The 12257-nt window shown below is 42.4% G+C and overlaps 1 protein-coding gene across 1 annotated transcript in view; it reads right to left on the reverse strand.

Moving 5' to 3' along the window:
• Window positions 1-6528, reverse strand: part of RNF150 (ring finger protein 150) — a 52913-nt gene extending 46385 nt beyond the window's left edge. Inside the window, exons 1-2 of the mRNA XM_009576092.1 lie at window positions 6456-6528; window positions 2107-2357 (exon numbers count right to left, since the gene is read on the reverse strand). Coding sequence (XP_009574387.1) covers window positions 2107-2357; window positions 6456-6528 — 324 coding nt within the window. The remainder of the gene's footprint in view (window positions 1-2106; window positions 2358-6455) is intronic.
• Window positions 6529-12257: the final 5729 nt, after the last annotated feature.

A 12257-nucleotide genomic window follows, 5' to 3' on the forward strand; every position in this document is an offset into this window, starting at 1 on the left:
AGCACAACACCTTCATACAAACAGACTTGCAAGTTATTATGGCAAAAGCTTTTGAGCGCAATGACAAAAGAATCTTGCTCCAGAGAAGCAACGCAAACAATTTTTCTTGTATATATCTGAATATCCAAGATATCAACATAGAACTTTGTGAACCCATCCTTGTGCTACAAGAAAATGTGCCAAAGAAAAAAGAAACAAGAGAACTTTAGGGGAAACAGAGAGGAACCCTCATGGAAAGGGCAAGAGCAAGCTGAGCTCTTCTCAACTACCTACATCATTATATTCCATAGCTAGGACTAAAAGAGAAAAAACAAACCACAGGAACTCATTCACACAAATGGTCAAGCTTTGCCTGTATATCACTACTGTTTTTCATATGAAAAGAGCTAATAAAGAGATTAGAGGATACGTCAGGCAAAACTGGATGAAGAAAGTACATGAAGAAATTCTAGTTTGCCCCATATCATTACCACAGCTTTGGCAAAAAATTAGTAATAAATAATTGCTTAGGAGGCATGCTTTCTTATTCTTCTGAAGGACAGAACTAGTATAATAACAAAGTTGTTAAAACCTCTGCACGGGACAATTGCTTGTGCACATGTTAGTCTTGTTCAAACTTTGGAAAGAAAATACTGAAAAGGAAGTCTGCTTTAACATACAAACCTATCAGTTCCAAACTATAGCATATTACCTGAATGAGCTTCTTATTTTGCTGGGTTTCATATTTATGTATGTCTATTTACACTGCTAATCTGCCTGTATAATTACTTGATTCAAAGCATGCTTACGGTACTCACACACATAAATTAGGCACACATGTGCTTTTGCAGCCAAAGCATCTAAAAATTATCACAACCATTACAGTCACAGCGAATCTGCTGCCAGTGATGTTCAAATTCCAGCTGGGATAATCTCATTCTTGCTATCCAAAATTTCATACTGTATATTTAAAAGGAAAATATATTCTTTCTGTCTGTAAATACAGAGCAGCTGCTCTCTATCTCAGAGGATGCCTGAATTTCAAGGGGGGAGGGTGAGGGATCCCTATACGTTAAGTATACATTACAGAGTGCGTGGCAGTACTTTTCTCTACAAGACACTCTCCGTTTTACTTTTTCTGCAGAGCAAGCAAGGAAACCCTCCCCCTGCCCCGACAGTAATTTATTAAGGGTCCAGAAACATCTCTGAATTACAGTGCATTTTTTTCCCTGCAGTAAAATGGTTATCTCCTCAGATTTCATACATTGATAACATTTTCTACTGGACCATTAGAATGAAATGTAGAAGTCTCAGCTTCACAGTGCTGTTGATGCCAAGATAGTTGCATCCAGACAAGAAAAGATTAAATTTATTATTATCATTGCTATTATTATTCATTGCTGAACTACCACAAAGATGCACAGTGCCTTATAAATCCAGAGGGCCTCAGGACCTAGGGCTCATTCCCACTGCTGTTGACTTCTCTCCAGCTCTATAGGTTTTGTATCTCTTTCTTTTTGAGCAAACCATTGCTCAAAAGCAATGATTTAATAATATTGGTGGCTATCACTACAGCACTTACATGTTCAGTGATTATTGTCAAATGAAGAGACATGTTTGCCTTTGAAGCCCAAGACCCTTCTAAAGATGTATAAAACTGAAAACACTTTCTGTTCTTTTTTTCTTTCTTCACTTACTGTGAACCCTTGTTTCACACACAGACATTCACATACCTCACTATAGTTTAGTCATTATTCTGATCTCAAGGGTCATTAGTTGTATACATTTCTATGTCACTTGTCTATATGTACCAAGGCAATCTTTTCGCTAATAAACATTATCAACTTTCTGCCTATTTTTTTGTGTATTTTGCACAGGGGGAAAACCCCATAATATATATACACTATATTTATTAATTTCTTTTTTCCTGAATCACATCTATATTGGCAGAAGTCTTGGCTTTTCCCAAACACAGGCATTCTTATATCCCCATTCTTTTCACTTTCCTATTTTTTGTTTTGATTTGCTTTTTTTACCAGACATTCACAATTTCCTCCAATTTCACTTTTAAGTTGAATCCCATGGTGATTTTTTGGAAACACAAACAGCCATTCCAGCACTGCTCACCTGATTTCTGTCTCTGGCATTTGCGTAGCGGAATCGCTGGATGTAATAGAAGACCAGCCACGCCAGTGAGATGATCATCAGCACAATGAAGGAGATGGAGACGAACACCACAGAGGTCCGGCTGACGTACTTCTGCAAGTTGCGTGTCCCAATGGTTATGTACATCATCACAGTAATGTTCCTCTCCAGGAGGCTCACTATCTCTTTTCCTTTGGGTTCAGGAATCATTATTGCTACAACATCTTCTAGGCCTATCAGACAGGAGAGAGAGAAAAGAAACCTTAAGTAAAACAAGTGATTGCCATGTAATAAAATGACAAGAGGATGTGGCAAGGCCAAAAGGGAAAAAAAAAAAAAAAAAAAGGCAAAACAGTAACAAAAAGCTCCCCTTTCTCCTGCTGTTTTTTACCAAGAGGTAAGTCAGATGGATCTGGTGAAGGTTTTAACTGGAACCAGTTACACACTGTGTTTCTATAAACTAATCTCGGTGAGATACGTAAAATGTGTTTCATGGGTTGATACAAACACAGATTTCCAGCGCTACTGAGGCTTATCTAGACGGTATTGCTGTAAGTACTGCAGAAAGGGAGACATGCTGCAGCCAGCATCTTTCCATCCAACACTCCATATCCATTTATCATAGCCCATTTTGAAGGCTCACGAGTCTGTGAGAAGCCCCTCCGAACTCTGCATTCAGATCAGAAATACTTTCAATCACAGATCCCCACATGGTTTCATAGCCCGAAGGCGACGAAGCATCACTGCCCTTGCGTGGGGCTGGCAACAGAAGCCTGCAGGGACAAGAGCAGCTCAGCGCGTTCCCAGCTCACCCGCTACCCCATGCCGCCGGAGGCTCCCAACAGCCTGAGCCCACGCAGACGTTTGGGAGCCCCTGCTGGGAGCTGGACTTGCCAGCTGATGCAAGTTTGAAGTCAAGAGCACTGTTTTATTCCACAAAAAACGCTACTGCAGCCCAGATCAGCCCCCAACAGTTTGCAGCCCCAGAGGACACGAGTCAGCGCAGCCGAGGCAGCAAAGGGGTGTCCACTAATGGGATGGGGCAGGGACTTCCTACAGTCCTGTCAATCTTTCTGAAGCCACGACCCTGTGAAATGGGCCCTCCACCGATCTATCAAGTCTCGACTCTGCACCAGCTTTCCTTTCTGTACAGTGCTGTTTCATTTTACTTGCATCACGCGCTGCTGAAACTATTTTCCTTTCATAATTTTATGTCCCCTATGTACATGACAAACATAGTCTGAAATTATCTGGGATTGGGCAGCTTGTTGAATGCCTTTTCTGGCTTTATAAATAAACTATTGCTGCTTTATGGTTTAATATTAGGGATATTCTGTTCTTCCACTTCACAAAACAAGTATGTAGACAATTTTTACACCTAAGCTATGTTTTGCAATAGTCAAATCCTGAATTGTACTAAGTGGCTAAGGACAAATAGGATGTATTTTAATGTAGAAATGCGCTAGAAACAACAGCATATGAAATGATCACAAACCGGCATTTAGAAGGAAAGGTACAAACTGGGAGTGTCTGACGTCAGAGAGAGGATGCTGGGGTGGGGTTTCAGAATTTCAACTGAAATCCCAGGAGATCAGCCAGCATGTTGTTAACCCCACGGCTACCTGTATTTTGACTGTGGCAGGAGGACAAAGTGCTGCCTGCCTCGGGACACTCGTGGAGATGGGAAGGGATCGCTCGGCCACGAATGGAGACGTGAGAGCATGACTTGTGTTTCCAACAGCATCCCCCTCCAAGCTGATATCCAACCCGAGCTTCACTGGTGCAGCACTGTGCCCTCGTCCTCATGGTCCAGCTCAGACATTTCTCCACCGAAAACCCCTGGGAGGTATAAACCAGGTTTTCAAAGGTATTTAGGTGCTAAAGACCAGGAGGTGTCTAGCAGGATTTCGGATATACTAAAGCAGACAGGTGGGTGGCATTCAATGTAAAACACTAACCATGGTGGAAACTTTATCAAAATCTGCTGGGTGCCCGGATCAACCGGAGGTACTGAAATAGTTGCGACAGACTGTTGCTACTCACGCATGAAATCGCTGCAAAGCTGGGAACTGAACCCTCCTCTCTCAAGTCTTGGAGTAGAAGTGCAAACTGCACCACTCTTCCTCTCATGAGACTTTCCATCACAACTCTTTCCTGATTATGAACAGGCCAGTCAATGAATAAGGGGAAATCAATAGTTTGGCTGAGTCAAGAGTTTGAGATACCCATGATAGGAAGCTTAACCTTTCTGCTGATACTCTTCATAAAGCATTAATCATTTTCAGCTGTTTCCCTTTATTTGTCTAGTAAGAGCCCACCTTCAGCAGCCAAGATAAATCCACCTTTGCAACTCTTCTGATACCTGTTTATTACAAAAGGCTAATGCGAACATTACCCTAACAGCCTAGGGAGAATTTGCCAAATCTCAAAGTGGCTGAGAAGGGCACTGGTGCCATGCCAGTAATTTTCCTGCAGTCAATAAGACAAATTGTCTGGAGCAGTGCTTAGCTGTCCACATGCCTTCCTTTGTTCTCTTCCCTTTCTTTAAAGAAAATAAAAATTTTAAAATCACTCTACAAGAAAACCAGAGCAACCACCTCACACAAAGCCAAAAAGAACCCATAGTGAAAAACCCCACAGTCAAAAATACTGAAACGAATTTCATCAACTCCTCTCAAAAGCCACCATTCTGACTCACTCACTTGTCCAGCACGGACCTCTAACATCATCTTCAGTACAATCTGTGACACTGTATGAATGATGTTACCTGAAAGCCTATAAAAATGGGAGATACTGACAAAAACATTTTCAGTAGAAAATATAGGTTGTATCTTAACTGTTTAATTATCTTGAATCTTAAATTTTTTTAAAAACTTCAGCAACATGTTTAATTATGTTTAATTCCACTGAATATAGCTTAGTATATTTCTGGAGAACTGTAAATAATGGGCACAAGCCAGATATGACATGTTGCAAATAAAGAATCACGTTCAACTATGAAATTAATATTTTTGTAATAATAAAACAAGCACCCCATAATAATGTCCTATATTTCTTTAATAGTAAAGTAATGAAAAAGAGGGAGAAAAAATTTGTGATCTCCTGTATAAATTTAACCTCATTACTGTTTTTCATCACCTGCCCCTTCTGATTAAGCTACAGTGCAGCTTTCTGGCTTCAATTCACGGTGGAAACATAACTGGTTTGGAATAGGCATGCAGCCACAGGCCTCCCTTCTCTGCTCTCTCCTCCTTGCATCTCTCTGCCAGGATGGTCTACTGCCACCTTGGGCCTAGGGCCTTTTAAGATACTTTAAAAAACCAAGATACTAAGTAAATTGCCATGGATATACGCTAAGTAAAATTGCATTTAGAAATGCAAAGTAGAAGACACAGCTATTGCAAGAGGAAAGCCGCTGCTTAATATATTCAAATTTCAGGCTATCTGGTTATTTTCTTGGAAAACATTACCATTTGTAATGAAGCGCCCTTGGAAAAAAATAACCAAATCAGCAACAAATAATAATCAGGAATTTTTTTTAAAACATTTTATTGAGTTTATGATAATTTCTCCAAGGCACTAAAGGGAATGCTATTTGATCAATCAAGTCATTAAGCTAAGTTCTTAATCTCAAACATGCTCCGTATTGGGAAGAAAATGAAAAAAAGAAAGAGAAAGTAATTTATTTTCCTTTCCTCCCTTATACAATAAAATGTTTGTATTATCTCAGTTTCAGTATCTAATGAGACATGAGAAGCTCCAATGTACATGAAAACTATACCCATTAAAGAAGGGAGATAATGTAACGAGACATCAATGTTAGAGATGAATTTCTATGCCCAAGTACACATTTGTTCAACAGACTTCAAAAAAGAGAAAGTATCTGGTAATATGTACTGATGCTTCTCTGGTGAGTTAAATGCTAATGATGCCTTTCATTAAACATACCCACAATGGGAACTGCATTTTGTGGCACTCTTGTTACCTAACACATTTCTTTTCTTTTTCTGGCCAAGATTAATGCAGAGTTTGACATGAATTTTTAAGTAGCTGTCAAGATGAATCAGAGATTCATAAATCAAAAGTATTCAGGCTGCAGTGAATGGATTTTTTTTCTTCTTTTTTGGCTTAGGAAACATTTAACATATCAGCTCTCTCTCCTTACGAGCCAATAACAAAACAAGGTAGAACTTACAGGCATTTGGGATGATTTAAGTCACTTTAACTTGCTGAAGTGTATTCACCTAATCAAATATTTCTGGGTGGAGAAAATGTGCTGCCGGTCTTCAGGCAGCTATTCTGCTTCTGGGCTCTGCATCCCATGGCATTACGCAGGAGAGCCATCGGCACGGTTATCGGTGGGCGTTGGGCGGGCCCGGGCATTGCTGGCTCCAGCGGGGCCATGCTGGGGAGCTGTGGACAGGCTCAGCTTGTTTCCCAGTCACTGGGCCAAACGTGTAGCCCTGTGGCTAATCCATCGATGGCGCAACAGCCGCACCAAGCTGTGGCTACTTTGTTCACTTACAAAGAGTTGCTCTGGAATTAATAGGCCTTGATATACTGAATCCCCCAAGCACTGTACTTTCCTGGGTGGGTCTTCCTCACCCCAGCCTGCAGGAGAAGGAGTCCCATCTCCTAACGAACTGCTAACAGCAGGAGGAACCGCAGAGAGAGGGGAGATGGAGAGCGAGTCTGCAGCAGGTGCCAGCCGCCCTCCGACACCTACACGTGGCGGTGGACAACAGAGGCACTCGTGACGACGAAGCAGTGATGAGGTCAGAGAGTGTTTTCAACGGCAAGATGCGCACTTCGGAAAAAGACCTGGAAGACCCTCTCCAAACCTTCCTCCTCCACTATGGAAATACATTTCAGCTAGGATGCTTTTATGCAAAATTTCAAGCTTTTTCAAGTGTAACAATCTATTCACTGGTGACAGGGGAAAAGAAAGACTTCAGTTCTGTAACAATGGCTTTTGTAGAAGAAATGAACAGATTTTACAGCCAGAAGATGTACGTAAATTCTCCACCTTGGCCACAGGCTGTGCTGACAAACCTGTGATATTTCTTGATTCTGCTCTGGAGGCTTCAGGGGTGATACTGAAAGCGGTCCTCTGTTCTCCTAATTAGCAGTCAGGCCCAGCAGTGGCGGGCTGCAGCTTTAATGCTTTGTCAATTTTTGATGGAGGCTCTAAAAAGTGGTATGTTTCTGGCACATCTTGGAAGAGACGATTTAATTCTTCATGCTTGGCCACCGACAGAAGTCGGTTAGAGAAATAATTAATTGAATTATTTGAATAGAATTCCAATTTGGGAGGCATACAGAGTCTTTTCCAAGATATCCTATCAAGATGTAAATAAGGATGTCTCTCATGTTGTACATCAAAATCAAGTACTAAAGTATTTCCTTTTACAGATTTTGTAACTGAAAACTCAAACACTATTTTAGAGTTCAGAAATTGCCCTGATAAAACAGGCAGTTGTTCAGTCCTGCTCAGAGCCCAGGAATAGAAACCTCGCAGGAGGGTGCAAGAACCTAAGCAACTCTTCCTTCACTTCTTGAAGAAATAATTTCATTTTTAGGAATCAATTCCGGTAACTACCAGCTATTGGAAAAAAGCGAAACAGATGCAGATCTAAACAATTTGACAGCCTGCCCGTGCCCAGCTCTGGAGCACCCTCCCTGGGCTCAGCCGTGGTCTGTGGGTCCTGCCAGCCCCACGCAGCGTGAGCCAATTCGGCGGTGGTGCTTCCTGCGAGCTCAGCAGCGCTCGCTCCGCACAAGGACTTACTGTGCTGCCAACCATGCCAGCGCTTTCCTGCCGTAGCTCCTGCTGCCGCCTGCGTCTGTGTGAATGGATTTTACACTATGATCTGGATGATGTGTAACATTTTAAAGCAAATTTGGAGCAAAGCACAGACTTTTTTTTTTAAAGAATACTATTTTTTTTTTTTCCTCCAGAACAGCAGCTCAGCTGAAAAATTAGTACTGAAGAGAATGAAAAGGAACCCATGGTGATGGTGCTGTAGTCATGATTGTCTAAGCTATAACCAAGAATGGTCTGTCGGGCTATTAGCAGATACTACCTTTTGCTATAGACCTTGTTCTCTTTGAAAATAGTATTGCTTTATAGTCATGTTTGGTTTCTTTACAATTAAATTACATGGGAAATGGTATATAGGTTAATCAGATGGCATTTCAATTGAATTTTAATGCCATGTAAATTGTTCTAACATTTTCATAGTTGCAACAAGGGTTCCAAGTCTTTAAGATCATCCAATGAGAGTTCAATCTCAGTTCTTCTGTTCTGTTTGGTGCAATTATAAATTGACCAGAGTATCAGCCTTTACCTTTAAAAATAAACATAGGCTTAAATTACATTTTTGTGAACTCAAACATTACTTTTGGAAACCAAAGCAGTATTTTAGAAAAGCTGATTTCTGAGCTTCACGCCTTTCAGAGAAGCAGCAGCATAATATCATTTAAACAATGTCCTAGACTCTTACGTAGGCCAACTGGGAAGCATTACTGGTAAGAAATCAAACTGGGCAAAAGGATTGTTCCCTGCAGGAACACTCCTTTATGGGGCATTCACTGCATTGGGCTCAAATTGAAGTATCAGTAAATGAGACTATAGAAAAAATTGGCAAAGAGAAGAGCAATACATAGTAAGCAACAGTAATACATAGTCAATACATCATATATCATAGGTAAAATGACTACAAACTGTCATCTATCATCTCTTGCATAAACTGTCTCAATGCCAGAGGACTAGAAAGGACACCAATTTCTAATGAGGTTTCATAACAGATATAGGCAACTACAGAGCAGGTTGTCCAAAGTTATTCAGTGAGGTTCCTCACCAAAGGCTCTTAAGCAAAAAAAGTGGTTCTGAATAAAATAGGAAGGGCCTCATATGAGAAAATAAGGGGTTAAAAACCAGGATCTTGGTGTTCCGAAACAACAGAGAGCCACCAAGTACAAAAGACACTCAGGGACCACAAACTTCTGGAGACTGGGAGAGCAATTCTGGGGAGACAGGACTAAACGTTCACCCTGCGCTTATACTCTTCCCCAAGCAGCTGCTGTTTGCCGTTACAAGAAATGCAATGCTGGGACAGATGGACCTTTGGTCTCAAACTGTAGACTTGCTTTTACGTTAACTGGGAACTGAAAGTTGTATCTCCTCTGGAGAGAAGAAAGATTAAGTCAAGTCAATGCAGTGAAACAACAGGGCCAAAGTCAGAGGTCTGATTATGCCAAAAAGTCCCTCTCTGAGCCCGAGTGGGGAAACCATACCTGTTTCTGTGACCAGTAATGAACAAGAAAGGACTGGGGCTGCGACAGTTGGTGCCTCTTGCTTCTCAGAGCCCCAGTTAGGGCTTGACCCAAGGCAGAAGGGTGCATTTCCGATGTGGAGGCAGGAGGGTGGGTTGGTTGCTCAGAACTGTGCACCACATATGTGAGCATCAAGTGTTCAGCTGCCACCACAGGGGTATGAACACAGGTGCAAAGTGGAGGAAAGCAGTAGCAAGATGGGAGATGCACCTACCGGCCCAGAGAGCAAACTGTATCACCCCCAACGCTGAACATCACACCTGGGTCCTGCAGATGGGCCCGTCCACCTCTTTTCTCAGTGCCCGTCCCTGAAAGGTGTCACTGTCACCCAGCGCAAGGGATCGGTAAGGTTTTGGGGAAGGATTTCACCCTACAGTGAGGGAAGGCTGCAGAGTGGGATGCAGAAGTCGTTGCCTACCCACTCGTGGGGCGCACAGGCACTGCCTGTCCCTAGGTGCCCCCCACCCAGCAGCCCCACTCTGCCCTCGCACCCTGCTGGGTGGAGGAGAAGAGCTGCCAAGGAAAGCAGGACCGTGACCGTTCTCTGTCCCTGCTGCTAAAACTGAGACACACCAGGCAGGCAGAGCTAACCCCCGCTTCTAGGGCGCCCAGCCTGACAGCAAAAAAAATGCAGGGGAAGGCCAGAAGCAAAGACAGCATAGCAGCACGTAGCCCCGTTTTTGTGGATATCAACCTACTGAGGTTATCAGAACACGATTTTTCACCATATAGTCTTTTTTCTTTTTTACTCTAGAGCCCTTGCTTTGCAATGACGTAGATGCTTTCATCTCCCCACGCCCACATTTCCAATTTGTTTTCCTTCTCTGTTTAAAAGCAGAGATATTTCCTTCAACTTATCCTCTCCCTCATTTCCCGCTTCTCCTTGGCACTGTTAGCACTCGCTTTGGTCCTTTGCCCATCTTCCAAAACATTTAACTGTAAATCAGGTTTCCTTAAAAGGCAAATGCAGCAAGCATGGAGAGAGGAACGACACCTTTTCCCTATAAAAGAAGGAAACTCTTTTACGCAAACTTTTTTTCCTTAGACAACCTTATTGTCATGAAATGCTTTTCATTGCAGAAGCCCTAATATCTAGTAGGATAATTAAGTGACCTGTAAAGAAAAAAGACCTCCCGCTGTTAATGACTGGCTATAGTATTTAAGTAACGGATACAAAAGTTTTCTATTTGGTCCCGAAGTGAACAACAATAACCTCCAGCAGAGCTGCTCTTGGTTCATTTCTTTTGATAGTAAAACCAGGAGAGGCAAGGTGCTCCTGGCTGTGATCTTTCCTGTGAAAAGCAGTCTCAGCCACTGTTTATTACTGTTCAGGGACAAAGAAATTTCTGTTCATGTTTTTGTAATCAATGCTGATCTTGCCAAGGCTGTAAGAGCTCAGAATGTATTGGCTTCCTCTGATTTTATGCAGAGACTGCAGCAAAGGAAAAAGAAGCAAAAAGCTACAAAACTCACAAAACCAAATTCAGCATGATAGCTGCATTTTTCCTGGGCTTGGTTCCCACAGTGTCAGCTCATCAGTCTGCTGAACTAACCAATGCTAATGAACCAACGTGATACTACTTATTCACACTTAATTACAGAAAACGGGCGGTTCTCCGAGAGGTTTCCTCAGACCCCAACCCAATGCACAAATTTTCGAGACTCTGTTACCATAATCAGGATAGTACTTCATTATAACTGCTAATCATTTGTACTGAGGACGTCTCTAGAAATGTCCTTTGGTTTCTAAACAATATATACTGTTAATGGCATATACCACTTGTTATAAGTTCTCTGTTCTGGAATTTGCACTGCAATGCTTTATGATTTTTTCATGTACAAGGTGGCCAGACAGACTCCTTCATGCAGGCCTTACAGCTAGGATATGCTCCAGCTCATAGTAAAATATACTATGGGGATAATTTATTAGTAAAATACCTTTTCAGAGTTGTGGCAAAACACACCCACTGTTTAAAGCAGATGCTGCTTTGCTATCTTCAGTGGAATTATGCCAAAAGAAAATGTGTTTTAAATAGCATCTTACGTAGTCAGGGAAGAGTACAATGCAAACACGAGCTAGTTACTGTGCCTGGCGCTCTTAGAACAGGTATAAATATATTTTCATTTACAAACGGGGAAACTACAGCAAGTGTGTTGAACGACTCGATAAAGGTTCACGAAAGATAAGGGCAGAGCATCTAAATCCCAGCCTCCCCTGACAGGCAAGCAGCACCAATACTCCTCCAAAAAGGCAGGATGAATAAGCAGAATGGCTGGAGCTGCTCACGTCTTCCTTGGAAACAGGGGCAGGGTTCAGCACAGTCCTGCCTGCCCGAGTTGCCCTTCTCTCTGCTGGCAGGGCAATTCAGCAAGAGCTGGTAGATGCTGTCGTTGTCCACTCCCTGCCTGGGGACACGCATGCCGAGTTAGTCACTGTACCCCTGCTTTAAATCCTCCTCCCTTCAAACTATGGATCCCTCCCCAGGTAAGCCCATATTTGGGTGAATCAGGATGCTTGCACAGAGTATCGCATAAAACCAGTCGGCTGATCATACTCGAATGGTTTGGGAAGGCAGTACCCCTCGCTGTTGGTGACTGCTCCCACAACACACTGCACGGGGAAGTGCCGGCGGCCAGGAGAAGCTTGAGTTGGTGAACCCTGGCAAGAAGCACATCTTCCCAATGCAAACACCAGGCCAGCTACCTCTAGCTCAGCTAACTGCAGCAGGGGCCTGCCATTCCAAACTTTAATCCCATACCTTGCCAATACATAGAATCATAGAATAGAATCATTAAGG

Source organism: Fulmarus glacialis, unplaced genomic scaffold, assembly GCF_000690835.1.
Source record: "Fulmarus glacialis isolate BGI_N327 unplaced genomic scaffold, ASM69083v1 scaffold10844, whole genome shotgun sequence".
NCBI classification, from domain to species: Eukaryota; Metazoa; Chordata; class Aves; order Procellariiformes; family Procellariidae; genus Fulmarus; species Fulmarus glacialis.